The sequence below is a fragment of the Poeciliopsis prolifica genome, unplaced genomic scaffold, assembly GCF_027474105.1.
Source record: "Poeciliopsis prolifica strain line A6 unplaced genomic scaffold, Auburn_PproV2 SCAFFOLD006, whole genome shotgun sequence".
In the NCBI taxonomy this organism is placed as follows: Eukaryota; Metazoa; Chordata; class Actinopteri; order Cyprinodontiformes; family Poeciliidae; genus Poeciliopsis; species Poeciliopsis prolifica.
The window spans coordinates 7,917,428-7,936,765 of NW_026562381.1; the positions used below are offsets into that span (position 1 = coordinate 7,917,428).

The following is a 19,338-nucleotide window of genomic DNA, read 5'->3' on the forward strand; positions in this document are numbered from 1 at the left end:
CACATGTTTTGACGTCTGGTGTCGGGGGGATTTTTTTTGGCTGAGCGATTTGGCGTTGAAAGTGTTGGAAAATCTCAACAGGCTCCCACTTTTTACAGTAGTAACATGCTTTGATGCATGTCAACAATCTGCTTAAATCTCTGTGTGTTTATGTGCTGCCTGAATTTTCACAATAAATTAAGAACAGAAATATTTGCAGAAAAACGTGTTTCTGGGCGTATTACGTACATTTGATGCCCCCATGTGCTCCTTTTGAACAAATCTGGTTATAATTCTGGCTACCTTCAAATACAATAATTTATCTGAACTTTACTGTGTGTGTGTGTGCTCGGGCGTGTGTGTGTGTGTTCCTGTAAAAGCGGTCTCTGAAGAAACGGCACAGGAGGTATGTATGAGCTGGATGCCTCCTTGACAACACCTTGGAGGTAAAAATCAATGTCTGCCAAACAAAGTGAAATGTTAGGCTGCAGCCAATACATGACAGATGATGCTTAGGGTGGTATTTTCTAAGAAGAATGAAGACTGGAACACAGGCAGCCTTGTCTGTTGTTGTCAGATAAAGTGGCATTTTGAAGGACAGTACATCTGACTTCACTGGCCACTTTTATTGTTGATTGGAAAGATGGAGAAGTGTTTGAGAGCCACTCTGAGATAGAAAGGTGAAAAGGTTAAAAATTAAGAAAGGCTGCACAGCGGATTAAGCTTTAAAGACCAGTTTTGCTAATGAATTGTGATGCCAGGCCACTCGAGGGACATCACTTACAACTGTAGTTGCACAAAAGCGCAGTCATCTTGATTAAAGTGGATTGCTTGTATATCAGAGCAGTGTCTCTGTTCCACAGCAGAGCTAAAACTTTGTGATAAGTCACAAATTTCACAGCTCAACTGCTTATGATTTTAATAGTCCATGTCTAGAAAAATTTCTGTAATTTCCAGCCCAATACTCAGAGACTTGTAGTCACATCCCAGTTTCCTCGGGGTGGAGCCGAGGCTGTGCAGCCGGACGGAAGCTGTGGAAGCAGCATAGCTGTAGCGCATTAGTCAGAAAGCGCCGTGTTGCCACCTCATGCATGATCAGTCTTCAAGACTCCAGCGGTGACCTCACCGCACAGCCGTGGGCCATATCATGTTGCTGATTGAGCATGCAGCAAGCCTCAGAGGGTACGCAGGTTACATCTTCTTCTCGCCGAGAGGAACGCAGGGTGTTCTGACGGAAAATTCCAAGACATCACCAGCGCTGGAAGGCTTTTCTCAGTGGGCTTTAGAGTGTGTTTTCAATGCGCGCGTGCATGGAGTGTAACATGGGCTTGCACACGTAAAGTTCATCACTCACGTCCCGTTGAGGTTATTGACATCTTCAGCATGAGCTGCCCCACCACTCTAATGCACAAGTTGGTAAGCAGTATGAGGAAAAACCAATGATTTGTCCCATTATTATTCTTGTCCCATGCTCTGCTCAGTGGCCAGGAGTAATGCAACAGTGGGATATCAATTCATAGCCTTAGCCCCAGGAAAGCTCTTTGGAAAGCAGAGGGATTTTCAGCCTGTGTGCTATAGCTCTAACTCTCGAGCCAGACGCTGCAAGAAATGTTGGTTTAAAGAATTATATCTGGACATGTTGGAAGCAGCCCGTTATGGGAGAGATAACATGGCTCAGCTTGCATTGTTTGCTCATGAAAGTTCATTAGATAAAGAGACTTAGATGACAAGGCATTAATTATTAAAGGCTGAGCTAATGTGTGCGGTTTAAGGTAGCACCTCATATTTATCATTTCTTAATTCCAGCATATTACATTTGAAGAAATGCAGTTTTATTTTTTGCAGTATTAAGTTACAGGGATTTTTTTTTACATCCCAGACAGCATTAGAAATGTTTATGTAGAGCTAAATACACTTTTGCATTTTGTCACATTTTTGTTACCTGGTAACAGAATTATTCAACCAGTTGAAGAAATGAGCTCTATTTATGTGTACCACGCTTACAGTTTTTTTTAAATATATATTTTGGTCACATTTCAACAATATTTTGCATATTTTCTTGAGATTTTAGGTGACATACCAACACAAAGGAGTGCATAATTTTTAAGTGGTATGAAAATGATTCATCCTGCAGAGGGAACTCATTTTAACCAATCTGTAATCTCGTCCTTTTGGTCACTAGTGTTTTGTCTTGGTCATTCAAATAAAGCATCGTGCAGTCAGAGGTTAGTAATGTAGCCAAAAACTGCATCAAGAAAGAGTAGATATTGTTTTACATATTTTTACTCAAGTAAAAGTAAAAAGTAGCCATCCAAGAAATTATTTTAAAAGTATTTGGTAAAATACTGATCAAACATGCAACAGGCATTTAATATTTAAAAATGACATTATCAAACATTTTTGATTCGATAATGTATGTTTGATAAAATATAAACTTATGTAGAAATTTTGATATTTTAAGGACCAAAGCAAAACTGATTGTTTTGTTATTTTGTTATAATTACAAAATAAGGATATCAAGTACAAATTTTTCAACATGAATTTGTTTCATTAAAAACATATGAAATACAAACTGCAGGTCTGTATCTGTGAAGCCTGTTCTTCATTCAGGAAGTTACTGACAGTGTAGAGAATCCAGACATTTTACTGAAGTAAAAGCAGCAATACCTCATAATGAAATTACTCAAGAAAAGATAAAAAGTACAACGTATTAAAAATATTCCTAAAAGTACATTTTTTCTAAAATGTTACTGAAGTAAATGTAACTGAGTAAATATAACTACATAAGCAGCTCTGCATAAAGGTGTTGTTGTGATTCATTGACAATTCTTTTTTAGACTTTTGTTGAAGTGAATGTTTACTTATTTGCAAGCAAGAGGTGTTTCTCCTAATACACATTTAGCTAAAACAATGATGCAATAAAATCTGTGATTCTCTTGCTGTGCTTCTGTTGAGCCTGGTCTTGATGAAAAAGACACACAGCACTAGTAATAAACTGAATAATGTATAACTCTACTTGAGGTTTCTGGCTCCTTACAAAGATATCAAGTTCTAGAGAATGTTGTGTTCTGTTGTCCTATTTGTTCCTCGGATGTTTTGTGAAAGACATACGCAGAGTAAACCTCCTCCTCCTCAAATTTTCTCACAATGGAGGTAAAAATTAGTCCTCTCTGCAAGTGGAGTGCATCCAGTTGAGAACAATATGCTAACAATTAATCAGGAAAAGATATGCTTTCCCCATTTTTAGATGGATCGTACTTTCTTTGTCTGGCTTCCCCACAAAACTGAGCGATTTGCACAGGAAATGCAATTACAGCAACCGCTGGAAAAGACCGCCACTACAGCCATAAGTGTTTTTTTGTTTTTTTGTCCTCAAACCATTTTCTCAAGTGATTGGGGAAGTGAGCTGTAAATGAATAGGGAGGCATATGAATAGTTCTCAGAATGCACATCACCCCCTCCAGATGATGGAGGGGGTGATGTAAAATATAAAAAGCATAGAGAACATGCTTTTTTGTGCACTTACTGCTGCAGGTTTTTGCCGTGGTCAGAGAAGTGACTCAAACCTGTGCAGAACTACATGGTGCAGATCTATTGTTGTTTCTGACCTTCTGAGATGCACTGCAGTTGAAAATAAATTGTAAAGCTTGTGAATGTTTAAAAGCTTCCCTGCACCAGCCTGGACCACCCTAACAAGGGTTTCACATTGGCCCCATCAACCATTCACTATCACTACTACTGGCTGTCAGAGAGGCAGCTCAAACACCCGCAGTCATACAGATAGTGAGTGAATGGCTACGTTCAGGCCAGTTTAGTTCAAACATGCAGCAGTTTCACAACAAAGGGATCAGCAGAGACATTTGTATAATAGCATGTCTCCCGGTGTCCTCAGGTTTTCTTGTCGTTTGATGCATTGCAGCTTACTCTCATCATAATCTTCCTTCAAGATCAGAAAGGATGATGCAGGGGAATATTGATTTTCATTGTGAGAGGAAGTGGCACGTTGCTACTGATGTAGTTATTAAAAAAGCACATTAAATATGTAAACAAACTGTCAGGCTTGGAATTTGTTGCCTGCATGAATGATGCAACGTGGGCTGAAACTGAGATTGCAAATGGGAAAGGTTCATTTGTTTCCTAATGTACTGAGAAATAGCAATGATGCTAATGCAGAATGCTCTTAAAGCTGGTTTATTCTGTATTTTATATTAACAAATTTGATAACTGGCATATGTAGAATTCACATAAATAGTTTTATGTCTTTATTTTGCTTTATATGGAACATAACATTCATCATAGTTCTCACTCAGTAGTTATCTTCTTTAACAATACCTTTAAATTCTCTCTTTTTTCACACCTTTATAATTAAAACATCTTAGTATTTAAACTGTCTCTGATCGCCTCCTGAAAAACCTGACATTTAACCTTCTGAATTATTTCCAGCCTGGTTTATTCATGAAATATAATTATTTTCATGCTCAGGATTTATTCTTTTGTTAGTTGAGTCAAAGAAAACGTTCTGTAGCGTACGGTGGTGTACAGACACATACAAATTTAATGGCAGTCTTGGTAAATATGAGAAAAAATCATTTAAACAAATTAATCTTTTATTGCTGTGCTCTCATGCTGAACATTTTAGAAAACACAACCTTTTATTGTAGTGCAGTGTTTCAGCAGAGTAAAATACAACAAAATATATTTTCTTTTCGTCAATGATGGCATAGTTGTTTTGTTTTTTTTTTTTTTTTTTTTTGTCCGAAGAGTTTTTGTGGCTCTTGTGGCTCGTTTTTTTTTTTTTTTTTTTTTTTTTTTGCGACAGTACATAGACAGGAAGGAGAGAAGACATGCGGCAAAGGTCGTCCGGAGTCGAACCCACGACGTCCGCGTCAAGGACTAAGGCCTCTAAACCCCCTGCGCCACCACCATTTGCAATATTTCGTACTACTCCTTTTGCCAGCAGGACAAAACCTCTGCTTCACCATTTCCCGTGGCTGAACATGCAGGAAGAGGAATCTTTGACCATTACCAAGCCTGACATTATCATTGACCAAGCTCTCCAGATCAGGGGTTCCCATGTCTCGTTTTTGAGAGCTACTATATTCTGCAGCTTTTTGATGCAACCTTTCTCTGAAACATGTGAATGAAATGAATGGCTCTTTACAAGGCCTGTGCAGAGCTGAGTACTGGACCTGGGCACCTCAGTTCTAGACTGTGCAGAGTTCTCTGTCGTTCAGTTCAGATGGTCTCTGGGATTGGGATGGAAGGAAAGTTGAGTTTTGTTCAACTCTATCAGTGTTGATTGGAGGTCATGTTTTGGATCTTCTTTTTGTCAAAAGACAAAATAGTGGACCATGTTCAGCTTTCTTATCAATTTGCATACAGTATTGGTTCTTCAAGGAGTTCCTGATGACATGAATATGGTTTCCTGGGCCTTTGGAACATTCTCATCAGTATTTCTCCACCATACATTTTATATATTCATCCTTTGTTTTAAGAAATATCCACCTTGAATATTAATTTAATATGATTAAAGTGCACACTCCTGGTTAAAGTCCCAGTAGAGTTCAGCAATTTCCACAATTGTATTTGTGATGGTAAGAAAGATGAAGCTTTTTACTGCTATCACTCCCAAGCAGCCATTTGGCCTTAAGCTATTGTCCAAAGGTTGTTAAAGGACGCCTGTCATTTTTAGCTAAATTTTATAAGTACAGTTTCCATTCTGCCTAAAAGGAAGTGGCTCTTATAATGAACCAAAGTGTTACATCATATTTCTAACGAAACAGAACATTCTTAATTACAAATTAAAGGTTCCTAAAACGTTTGATCAACATAAAGTAGTAAAGGACACATAAATGTTCAAAATGCTTCAGTTACATTCTTTCAAAGCAACTGCAAGTGTTGCAAATAATGATTAAAAAACACCTCATGATATTTATTCCCACTGAATAATGATTTTCAGTTGGACATTATGCTTTTGTAATAAAAGAGAATATTAGTTTCAGGCCAAGAAATTTGCCTTCACTTTGCAGGGCTGTGGGGGGGCTGGTGTTTTTCTGCATTGGTCATTGGGCGCCTACCAATGACCACCTAAGCAAATTTAGACAACCCAATTAAACAAACAGACTTAGTTTTAAATTGAGTGAGGAATCCAGAGAGAATAAATGGAGCACGGGGAGAACACTTTCCTATTGTTACTGAAACAGTAAAATTGCGACTTTGGTTCTGATTTTAGTTGAATCACATCAGAACAATTCTTTAGAAAACATGCGAGTTTTAGAAGACATGCTGCCTTTAACACAGCTAGCTTTCCATCAAGGTGTGTACAAGATCTTCTGGAAAATCAAAGAAGCCAAAGCTGCCCACACATGAATAAATAGAACTAAGTGTTTTGTCAGCAGACTAATTGTCAAAGCAGCTTTTGAGAAGGGGTGTAATTGCTATGTAATCGGAGAAGTGACAGAGTGAACGGCTCAGCAGTCATCATCTGTATGTTGATCTGCCATCTGTAGTAGTGACTGCAGGAGTGCGGGGGGCTTGGTAAACACCAATGATTTTTTAGTGTATTTTCAAAGGTTTCAGGTCTTCAGAGATATTCTTACAAACTGTACATTTTAAATGTGCAACAACCTAGTTTGTGCCGACGAGTGTACATTTCTGCAGGACCAAATAATGTATGGGAAGCAGAAAAATCTTTTTCACTTACTTTTATATATTGCAATGATTAAGTAATATTTGAAACACTGGTTACATCCTGGTTCCTCTTCTCAGAAACAACTTAAAAGAAAAATCTGTCTTTGATCACAAAGAGAGTCAGAGGAAGAGTGGGCAGGGCTGTGAGAGTGGTGCAGATTTTTCTCAAGCTGGAAGTAAGATAGAATTCAAACAGCTTCTGCTTCTTATTTCTCCCAAAACCTCATGTCCCTGAAATTTCTAACAGTCTTTGCTGGAAAATAACCCCCAAACTCACCCTGGGCAAGTTTATTTTCTGATGGTCCCAGATTCCACCGGGTCTGGCCTCCACCTATACCTTCAGGACTTCTGTGTCTTACTGCTGAATACTAAGGTTGGTGTCTGCAAGAAAAGTATCTGGGCTGACTTGGAAACTAAATTAAATTTAAAAAAACAACTTTTCAGTATCTGTCAAGCAAGTTCAAGTTGTCATTATTATTAAAAAAAACGCTCCTCACTCCAAATGCCATGTTTCCATGTGTTCTCCCATCTTTTGTTTGCACTGTAAAACACAACAAAAACAGAGCAACAGTAATAATTACATTTTTAGTCAAAAGACATTTCCTAAGTCTATCTTCAGAAGCTTTGAAAAAGATAAAGCGGAGTGCAGTTTCATTATAACCGCTCCATAATCCTGTTTACAAAATGAAAAATAATGACAGTGTTTTTTATGAAGCAGTGGAAGCTGGAGTTCATTTGTCTGGCTTGCATTATGACTGTGCAATAATCTGGAAAAATAAGGTTGAAGAAAGAGCAAGAGATAAATATGTCTACTAAAGAAATTCATTAAAAATTAAGAAAAACTGAAGAAAAAAATAATACATATTTATTTGAAATGCAAATAGTCATGATGTTAAATTGACAGAAAAGAAAGTCTAGCTGATTAAAATGCAAATCAGATTGTATAATGCTGCTGAAATGTTTGCAAGCCTATAAAAATAAAAGATAACCCCAAAGCATTATTACTATCTACATTTTGCAGTTAAAAATAAATGTAGCCAATAGTTTTGAATCACATCTAATAAATTACACCTCACAGCTTTCTATTGGCAGCTGAGATAATTATCAGCAGATTTGGATATTTTACTTGAAACCAAATAAATATGATTTCTCCCAAGTTAGGTCAGGTTTGTCTGTAGAGCAGCTATAAAAGTATAATACAAACACCAACAAAAAATACATTCTGTCAAAATCCATCATCACCAAGCAAATACACAATAAACATATTGATCAATCTTCCAGTTATCATGAGTCAAAGCCAGCTCAAAAGTTTTTACCCTTGATTTAAAAGAACTTATGGTTTCAGCAGTTTTGCAGTTTTCTGAAAGTTTGTTCCAGATGAAAGGAGCATAAAAACACTGTTGCCTTGCAGCAAGAAGATCCTGGATTGTTTCTGCATTTACATGCATGAGTTCTCTCCAGGTACTCCAGCTTCCTCCCACAAATATGTGATTATTAAGCAAATTAATCTCTCTAAGCTGTCTTTATGCATGTCCTGGGTTGTCTTTCCTGTGGGAACTGGTGACCTAGTTTTTCATCCAATGACTGCTGAAATGGGACCCAGCACCTTATGGCCCTGCATAGATAAATGAGTACAAGCAATGGATGGATGGATATTCGAATGTACATTTAAAATAAAAGACTGGTTCTGATTTCCCTCAATATCTATGTTTTTTTTTTTTTTTATTTTTGTGGATTTTTGGTATTTTGTAAAATGTGTGTGATACTGTGAGGTGTAATTGAAAAGCAGTGGCGTCTTTAGGTTCTGTGATCTGTTTTGATTGAATTCTTCTGATCCACACATACAGCAAGTTTCCTATTGGTGAAGGGCAATCTAGTCAAAGCAAATGCCCTTTCAATTCCATTAGCAGTTGCATCAGTCTCTTAATGGAGAGTAAAATGGCACAAGACCTTTGTGCAGTACTTACACAATGAATATGAAAAGACTTTCACGAAGCCTGCCAAGATTTGGTGAGTGCAAAACGGCTTTTAATTGTGTCCTAACTCTGTGTTGGAACATTATGCGCAGCCTTCAAGGCTTGTCAATTTTGTAATCGGAAAAAGATATTTTCAAAGCAGCCAGCATTGTGCAAATCTAATTTCCCCTTAAAAATATCTGCACCAAAAATGGCAACAAGTGTTTAAGACATATGGAGCATTGAGAAGCCAGCTTTAACGCAGTGATGTGAGATGCACTAAATGTAGTGACAAAAACAAACCCAGGTGAGATAAATTGTGTTTTCTGACAATTCAACAATCAAGTGCATTTTTCCAAGAACACCAGAGTCATAAATCTGTAGTAAGATCTCGTACATCTAAAATCAGAGTACTAAAACAAAGTTAATTTCTAGGTGCTGTTAATGAAAAAAATTCAGATGCTCCATCTAGCAACAGCTTTGATAAGACGGGGGAGCATCATTAAGCTGGGAATGAGTCTGTCATTTCATTCTTGGCATGCAGTATTAATCACAAAGGTCCTTTTTAAAGTATGTTACTGATGGAGATGATGACAAGCTGACGTTGAGGAATTATGCAAAGGAGGCATCCGTCTTGATCTGATTTCAAAGCAAAGCTCAATAAACCTCACAGCTGTTTCATCTGCTTTCCCAGTTTGCACATTAAGGGCCAGTTTAATTCTCTCAGTCTTGATGGAAAACAATGCCAAGCTTTCCTAAAAGGCTCATTTTTTGTGTGCCTATTTCTTAAAAAGGACAGTCAAACATAATGTATGCTTGCCAGTGGGTAATGTGAATTAAAGTGGCAAAAGCCCATATTTATCATGGCCTGCCCCAGTGGCTTTCAGACATCCAACTCTTGCAGTGAAGTACACAGAGAATGAGCACTGCTAGTGCCACATTTTCCCTTTGAGTTACCTGGAATCACATTGAGCTTCTCACTTACAGGTTTTCATCATAGCGAGACCCTGTGCTGAGTAGAAAACTGTTTGTCAGAAATTGGATTCAAACCTACACCTTAAATTGGAGACCAGAAACCATGGCGCCTGACATCACTCAGACAGGCTGTCACCTACTGTGTGCAAGGAAATCGAGTACATGAACGAAATACATGGTGTTACGACCCGTACCTTTAAAAGAAACGTGTCCACCATAAAGGCAAAAGGCCCGAATTAAACAGATGAATAGTTGAAGGGCAGAACGTGCATATGCAATTAAAATGTTGGCTACGACATTAAACTAGTCATGTGAAGTATGAATGTATATGAATGATATAATCCTTAAAGCCACAGAATGTTTGCATAAAGTATTACTGCAACTCCATGAGGAGTAACGATTTACATTTAAAAGCTTAAAAGGATAAAACTTGCTGCTCAGTCAGATCTTAAAGCCAGAGGTTCTGATCTGCAGGATGATAAGTTATGTTGTGGTGCATTTGGCCCAAAATAGAGCCGTCTTTTTATATTCTTAAAGCTTTTTCTTCGCATTCAAAGCAGGTATGAGTATGATATCATAAACATTCAAAGAAAAAATCCAAAATATGATCTGCTTCCTTCAAAAATGGCTGCAAATTTATGTATATAATCTTTTATACTTATTTTAGTTCCTCTGAAGTTTACATATTTATGTGTTGTGTCGATATGCTGCGTGTTGGAAAACCACATTCAGGTTCCTTGTTTGTGCAAACAATCTTGATCACTAAGCTGATTCTTGACCAAGATTGGCCAATAACCTTATAACTGTAAATTATTACAGTTGTAATGGAATATTTACCATTTTCATTTGATGTGAAAACAGTATTTTCAATGACATAATCTGCCAGTGAAACTTCTAATTTTATTTTATCAGTACTTAGGAATTGTTGTCTTAAAACCAGCTCTTGTATGTTACTGAAAAGATACTTCTAAATTAGTTTTATCTGATTTCAGGGACACTGTAACATCTGCACTAGAAACTATTGTTTTTGCAGTTTACCAAGGATAAGTAAAAGAGAAAGATTTGAGTTTTTAGTGCTGCTTTTTTCGTTTCTGTGCATACAGTACTTTCTGAGAAGTCACACTCATCCGACATTATTGTGAGATTAAATGCTCAGATTTACTGCATGTCACATCTCACTCTTTGGAAGGTTTATTGTGTGTTTCGAACCGGGTTTTCAGTGTGTGTCCTCAGCAACAAAACAGCTCATTTCATGCAACAGTTCAAGAATTTGAGCATCTCAGTTCATCATAAAGTGTCTCACAGTGAAAGCCTTCACGCTCTATTCCCATCTAACATAAAGCACCTGTGATGCAAACTGTGTTTTTTGTTGTGGCTCTGAGGCTTGGCTGCACTGCATTTTCAGGCTCCTGGGGCCACAGCAGACAAAACAAGGGCAATCACGATGCTGAGATCGATATGTAAACACTGAGATGAATGGATACAGTTTTGTTCAATATCTGCAATGTATCTTTATTTGTAATGGCTTATGGGAAGGTAGGCTGTTTTCAGGGACTTTTTATTGAATATGTTTCTATGAAAAGAAAAAGAATAAATGCCAGAGTTTCATAAAGAAAAGAATTTTAATTGAATTTTGAATGGGATGAACACATTTTTCTCATAACAAAACACTTTCTGAATATCACTATCCACTCTTACCTTAATTTTCTTGATTTTCTTTAACCAGTTTCTACCACACAGTTAAATTTTCCATCTCTGTTGCTGACTGTTGTATGAAAACTGTTGCAGCTGGAAGGAAAGCTGAGCCCATGGGTGCTGCAGGCTCCTGCAATGCCATACGGCCTGGAGGAAAAAGTAAAAGCTGCCAGAGTTGGGAGATAATTTCCATTTCCATCAGCCTACTAAGCATTTTTCTAATAGGGCTCCCATCTCACCCAGGAGCTGAGTGGATGTCATGTATTCCTTATCACCAAGTCGTGGCACTCTTATATTTTTCAAATGCCAGCACTGCAACTGATCTTTGGTAATTCATGCTTAATTTAGATATCAGCATTGGCTTTGAACACGGTGGCGTGGGGTGCTGAAGGGATCATGTTTGATTGGGTTTGATAAAACTCTAATCACATTTCACAAAAAGGAGGGAAAAATAACAACCTTCATTTGCTTCTGATGATTTTGCTTTTATGGAATTTATGGCCCCATGCTGCTGCTGTGTAATTGCAGTCAGGACGTAATTAATCTTTGATTGGCCTTCTGCACTAGAGCTGTGGATTCTTGTTACTCCCGTTTCTGTCTAGCAATCTATTCATCCCTGGGTCTGCAAAGAGGAATATACATGTGGTGCTGTGCAAAATAAGTCTTAACCACTGGAACCTTTCTTATTTTGTTGGGATTTTATTATGTAGACCCAGACAAAGCAGATCATATAGAAGAAAATGTCTTCAGGTTTTTCACAGGTATGCAAAATGTATGGAATTTCCTTTTTTACCTGAAAAATTCAAAGCAACCAGTTGCCTTTGGAAGTCTCCTGATTAATAAACGTAGTTCAGTTGTGAATAATTTAAATCCAGGATAGGATGTTTTGTGAAGACCTCAGAGGTTTAAGAGAGAACATTATTGGACAAACAAGCATCTTGGAGGTAAAGGAACACAGTTCAGACAGAAATGACTAAACAACTTCCCAACCTCTGAAATCCTCACCGATCTCTGTTCAGTCCAGAGATCTGTGGACAGACATGGACATCCAGCTGAACCAATAGACTGGACAGAGTCACAGAAACTATGGTGACTGTGGAAGAGCTGCAGATATGTACGCTCAGGTGGAAGAATCTGCCAAGAGGGCAATTATTAGTGTTGTAGTCCAGTTCTCCTTTATGAAACAGTGGAAAGAATAAAATCACTGTAAAATAAGATTTCACCAAAATTAAACCAAAACTTTTTGTCTGATATGGAAAATGTTACGGGCCTGATCTACAAAAGATTTGCACATACAAGATCAACCGCAAACTCAATAGCATATGCAAACTTGATCTCTAAGCAACACACAAACAGGATTGTGTCAGCATGTGCAAAACATATGCAGATCATCAGAAAGTGCAAAATACTGGGAGGAGTTTATGTAAATATAAAAACTTGCCACCCAAAATGCACAGAAATGTCTGTGGTCATTGTGACGAGCAGGAAACATAGATACAATAACAGAAGACACTGTTTGTCAAATATTTGGAACAATTGAAGAATATAAAGTAATAAAAAAATAAGTTAAAATCCAGTTATGACGATTTGAGTTGCAGGACTACGAAATAAGTCCAGCACATCATGACTTTATGGAATCAGACTGTTATGTTTCGATGCTCTGCTTAAATCAGGCCCTATGTTTGAAGAAAAACATTGCATATTACTCTGAACACCATGGTGAAACACGCTGGCAGCGTCATGCTGTGAGGATGCTTTTCCTCAGTCAGCACAGGGAATCTCTTTAGAATTGCGTCATCGGATGTTTTATAAAATTTCGTAAAAACTTGTAGAAGTTTGTCTTTAAATATGATAAAATACCCAAAGTTTCAGGAGGCTTGAATACTTTAACAGTTCACCATTGAAAAAGCCTTTTTACCCAATGCAGCGACAGTATAAATTACTCAGACAATATAGTATAATTGTCAGAAGCTATTTCTACTCCACTGCTTCTCATGCTACATTTTCTATGTCCTCCTATATTAAACATTAGAAGGGAGTCCATATTGGTACTAATTGGTTGCCCATACAGAAGCCTGAAGGTTTTTCCCTCTAAGCAGTGGAAATGATTGCCTTGCTCCGAGTGGCATTCATGTTTCCTCCTAGCTGTGTGGTACCAAACGGCTCATTTGCCTCCACTGAACAGCTCGTTTCATGCACAGAAGGGCACTCTGAAAAGCCAAGGCACGCACACACACATGCATACACACAAGGATACAAACTGCACGGCCATTAAAGGACCCCATTCAAAACAATGGCTTGTGTCCTTTCAGTGAGTCGCTCTGTGCAGCTGGCAGCACAGAGCGGATTTTTGGTCTTTGCAGACACACACACAGACACAGACACACACCTGCTGAAGCAAAGGTTAAATCATGCGCTGACCTTCAGTGTACATATTTGCTGTAAATCTAAACTCCTTTAGGCTTTGCAGGCTTCAGCTCCTTGCACAGCTTCCTCAATCTCAAGCCTCTCCGGGCTTCCTCAATATTCTCCAAGCCTCTGAAAGGCAGGAAAGATGATACCCATTTGGGGCTCATTGGAGCAAATCAGAATTGTCAGCACTGTGGGTTTTTACCTTTTAAACAGGGAAGATGGATAGATAATCACCACATGCCATTCTGGGGGCCAATTACACAGCTTTGTGTGAAATTGGAAAACCTGTTCTTTCAGAGCCCTAATGGATGTTCTGGTCATTAGTTATTTGAGAGTCTTCTCTGGCTGTAATCAAACGTGAAGCATTGCGTTAAGCGCCCATAAAGGAACAGCTGCCTCTCTAAGTGACCTTCTGTTTAAGAGAACCCAACTGTCAGCCGTGTGGTGTTTTGTGACAATTATTATGTGTGTCTTCATAAAAACAGCCTCTTTTTTTGCGGCGGTTGCATCTCATCTTTATGTCTTGCTCTTGGTTATATTTGCTTTTCTTGGTCTGTTAAGTTGCCATAAGCCCGTCATGTAGTGTATAGAAGGTATGCGTTCCTCAACCATCTGTCGTTTCCCAAGTCCTTTAGCATATTCAATCAAAACAAACGCACAGCTTTTCTTTCACTTTTGATTTACCTAAAGAATATGTTAACTGATATTTTCTTGTCACTCTCTCATGTTTCTGTCTAGGTGACAATCTGACCAGCCAACAGGCCCCGCCTCCTATCCCACCTGCCCCGCCCCCACATAAGCAGCACCCGTCCATCACCTCACTGAGCCGCAGCTCACTGGCCAACCAGCGGAGCCCGAGTCCACCACCCACAGCCGGCCTGGCGGCTGACTTGCAGAGCACGGCGGAATGCGTCCAGCTGCAGGACAGCTGGGTGCTGGGCAGCAATGTGGCCCTGGAGAGCAGGTGGGTGACCCACAGCCACCACCAGCACAATCTGATCTCAAATTCACTGATTCAGAAAGAGAATGATGTCCAACAGATGAGCTGAAGCAAGCTTTAAGTGTAGTAAATGTCTTTTCTCCAAATTCGGTTTCAGTCAGTGCCCCCAAAACCCTTCCTATCAAATCTTATAGGATTTTAATTAAACCCTTTGGGAGAAAAAGACTTACTTATAACTTTGTTTTACTGCTTTACTCTAATTTTATACTCTGGCTCACTTTGGGTGCTTTAAATCTCTAACCAGCAGCATGTTTGATGTGTTCCTGAAACACCAGATAATTTCTTATATTTCTAATAGTTTTAGTGATGAGTCATGACTGAACCAACAATTCGCTTTTGTCATCTGAAATAATTCAAAGTAATGACCAAGCCTCAAAGTACTGGAAGAAAATGCACCGAGCATCATGTTCTTGATAGACGGCTCCCTCTTTGTAGTCACTGTGCTTTTTGTTTTTTTTTTATTTAAGAAATGTGGATACAGCACATTCCCAGACAGATGATGTTGGTCATTTATAATAGAAGGAATTAACAGGATCATTCTGATAATGATTTAAAATGTCTAAGAAAGACTTCTTTTTATGTCTTGCTCCTTTTGCTCATCAGAAGACATTTAACCCAAATAACCTCAATTATAGCAGCAAAATACAATAATTGTGTTCAATATAAACACATTTGACTTGTTTATATTTAATTTGATTAAATTATTTTAGAAGGCCAAATGTTAAAAAGTTTAAAGAAGCTTTCCTTAATTTTGTCTATAAGTTTTTTGCTTGACAACTCCTCAGTTCAAAGCAAAGCTTCTTTTAACATCAAATCTGTTTTTCAACCTTGTTCATAGCATCATTTAGCATTGTTTTCTGTTTCAGCATCCATAAACTCTTCTCTTTAGTTTTCACCCTGTGACAGCTCATAATGTACAGCCAGGGCTCCCAGTTTATCAGATATATTTCATGTCTCTCTCTTTTTCTCTTTCTGGGCCAAAGCAGAAAAAAACTGCTGTAAATATGTCATTCATGATTTATGCTCATCATTTTGTACTTCTCAAAGTAGCATGCATGGACAGTTTTGCAGCATTTGAGTCAATCGCAGTCACGGCTAAATGTGGAAAGTGCAATCAGGAATTAGAATGAACATCCGTCTCATTACAACTTCAAATCATCAAAGTACTTTCTTTGGATTTTAAAAGATCGGCAGAATTCCAAGATGCGGAAGGAGAATTATAGGCGGTTTAAAAAAAAAATCTGAAAACTGTTGTTCCCTTTAATGCCCTTAAATAACCTGCAGTACTACCTAATCTCTTCAGAAGTCAGCTAATGGGTGAGAGTGTAAATACATCTTGTGAAAGGAACTGCAGCCAAGAGGCTGACATCAACTCTGGGGGCCTCGCCTCACCACAAGTCTGATTTTTAAGATTAATGGTTCACCGGAAGTGTGCCCAGGTTAAATTAAAAATTAACTTTTTTTTTTACCTTAATAAAAATGCTTTAGGTCTGCATATTAAACTGATCACCCCTTATAAATGGTTAGACATGGTGGTGGCAGCAGCATTGTTTTTTCTCAGTATGGACAAGGAAACAGGCAGGACAATGATTGATGGTAAATCATTTAAATATAGTTCATTTCTCTAAGAGAAACTTGTTAGTTTGTAAATGACTAGAGACTAAGACAGAACTTTAGGAATGACCCTAAACGCAGTCTAGTCAAAGTTCAGGCCAAATTTCAATGAAGAATTTGTTGTCAGACTTGCTCTCTATCAAATATGATGAAGTTTGAGCTGTTTACAAAGTAGGATGAGCAAAAAACACTAAAACCCAAAAGATCTGAGGCTACAGTGGACCTCTGTCTATATGTGTAGTTCAGTATTTGTGGCTTCATCTCTTCATGGATTTTTCTGTAACTTAAAATCAATTGCAAAAAGAAAATGCCTATTTGCAGATTTACCCATTTCTAAAAGATTAGGAAAGAATCAGCTTGGGAAGCTGAAATCCCTGAACACAAAGCTTCTTGACACACTATTGGCTGCCATTTGCAAAGCAGCCAATCCCGGAGCACTGCTCATTTTCAATGGCACTAATTAGTTGTATCCCCAAGACTGAAGATAATTAATACTGTAGAGCTAGAGCAAAGACAATTTCCACTGTGTGTATTAATGTATATTAAGGTATATGTGTGCTTTGAACTATTGCAATAACAGTTACAAGTCTCTAAAGTACTTTAAACTGAACCAAAGAGCCTCAGACAATTAGAAACATGTCCTAATTGTCTGAATATGACTGAATTGTTATTTGCTTTGTGGGCTGATTTGTGTCTGTTGCATAAAATTCTAATACAATTTGCAGATTTTGTCTGTAACATAAAAAAAAGTAGGTAGGTAAGAGTACTTTTGCAAATGACAGCAAAAAAGCAAAGAGGCTTTTAGCAGATCTGCAGTGGTTTGTGTTTTGACTACTGGATTAAAGCACCTAAAACTCAATTTGGAGAAATAACATATAACTAGAGTAATGACTCCTTTAGACTCTTTTAAGCTGGCAGCTTAAAAGAGTCTGCCAGCTGTTACGTTTTATCAACACGAACAATAAAACCAATCTCAGAAACTACACAGCACTACCTCACAGTTCTTGTATTAAAAGCCTTTCCATTAGTTTGTGGCAAATAGACTCAAATTCTATTAAAAGGGAGGGATGCTTTCAACTGGTGGGTTGTGGAACGCACAAAAAGCAACACCCATCCTTTATAGCTGAGGATTTTATTGTTGTTTTAGTGTCACTCCTCCAAACTGGAGGGGGCATTGAAATGATAAATCTCTTTGGGATTTAAAATATTTAGGGATGGCTTATTTTTAAGCCAATTTTAAGGAGCAGTTCTCATCAAGTTAAACTATTACACCACAAATTGGGCATGACATATTATAGCTCCTGCTGCGTTTGATTAATGACCACAGTGTTCACTGATTTTTCTGCTTTTTGTAATCACCTGCACTTAAGGGCTGATTACTAGACATAAGACCAGCTCACAGTGAGAAGGAGAGTTCATGATTAGTGTGAAGTATGGGAACAGCAGAAAGCTTGCCAGTTGAAATCAAAGAGTCTATAGCTTAACGAGAATCTAGGTAAGCGGATTTTGTCTTATATCACAATCTGCTGTGCAAGATTCTATTTAGTATCTCAGCCAAGTTGTTTCTCCTGAAATATTAGATATATCTCTCCTAATCAGCAAGCTTAAAATATCTTGGCTAATGAAGTGCGGAGCATGGCGCTCTGATTGAGAAATAGTCTCGACTAGATGGATTCCAGCCCAATATTTCCTGCCAAGGGGTTCGCACCCTTTCGTGATGGTAAACTTTGGCTGGAGCAGCACAAAGTCTCATCTTCTTAAGATCTGATGGAATCAGCTGGGATGTGTGGTGACAGTTTTGCTTTTCCAGGAAGATACTGTAATTGAATACTAACCATCCAGTGACCTTGAGCTGTCTTAGCTGTATCGACAAAACAATATGTACACACCTATCATCAGCCGAGGCATAAATCACTATCACCATGGTGGACTCTAAATCAAGTGCTTGTCAGTGGGTGGGAACCGAGGGCTGCTGCGAACCAACAGGGCCAAAAGGGAAGACCCGGTTCAGAACATAATTACAGATGTCATGAAAACCACCAGGTTGGGAAATGTAAACAGAAGCTCAAGAATGTACTCATTAGGCTGCCCTCAGGGGGGTTGGGGCAGCAAAGTCCAGGCAACAGCATCTGTGTGTAGAGGATAGCTGCAGGTACCTTGGGGAGGTGAATCTCATTTCGGTCTCCAAGAGTGACACAGACTTTATTTCTCATGCAGCTCTGCAGACCTGCTCATGTGTGCACACAGTAAATTATTCCTTACAAGGGATTTGATTAAAAAAGTGTCAAGAATGAATCACAATGTTATGATCTTGCCTAATATATTTTCTGTGATATGACGACCCCTTTGAAAATAAAACACTCATTTGACAGCTTTAACTACTTTTACAGCAATTAGCAGTAATGAAATATGTGTGTAACCTCCCCGAGAAGTGTTGGTCTTCAAAGCCCGAGTGCGCTAATTTGACTTGGTACCAGCTAGCTTTCAGTGTTCTTTGAAAGAGTGAGAAATTCTGCACTGTTAAACCACTGATCATTATTTTATGGTGATTGATAAAAGTCACTAATCTTGCTGCTAGGCAGCTTCTAACATAAATGTGGCTTATTTTCTCTCTAGAGGTACACCCAACAGTTCAGGAAAGGTCGAACAAAACAAATATCAACTTCCACACATGCGTCTAACAGGGATTTAAGGATAAAAGCAGGTTACCACTAGAGACAATATCAGGTTCACAAGAGTAAGAATGCAGCTGTTTAGCAAAACGTCTTATTCTTTTCATCAATCTCCAGCCATATCTTAAAGAATCTGTAATGAGTGTACTCTTCTGTACATTTCGGTTCTCTTGTTTACCTCCTTTGGAAAGGTCTTGAGACAAATAAAGCATTGGAAAAGCTCCTTTTTATTTTTTCACAAATAAAGCTTTAATGAATTTCAAGCTGTGTTTTAAACAATCTCTATGAGGGATGTCACAGTGTAAAATTTTATTATGATGATTATTGTGTGCAGACTCATCACAGT

General features: G+C 38.2%; 1 protein-coding gene across 1 annotated transcript in view; it reads left to right on the plus strand.

Annotated features, from left to right (window-relative positions):
* LOC129360390 (teneurin-3-like) overlaps positions 1–19,338 on the plus strand; it is a 180,118-nt gene that overhangs the window by 58,141 nt on the left and 102,639 nt on the right. The window contains 1 exon segment of the mRNA XM_055030567.1: positions 14,445–14,670. Within this exon segment, the coding sequence (XP_054886542.1) occupies positions 14,445–14,670 (226 nt within the window).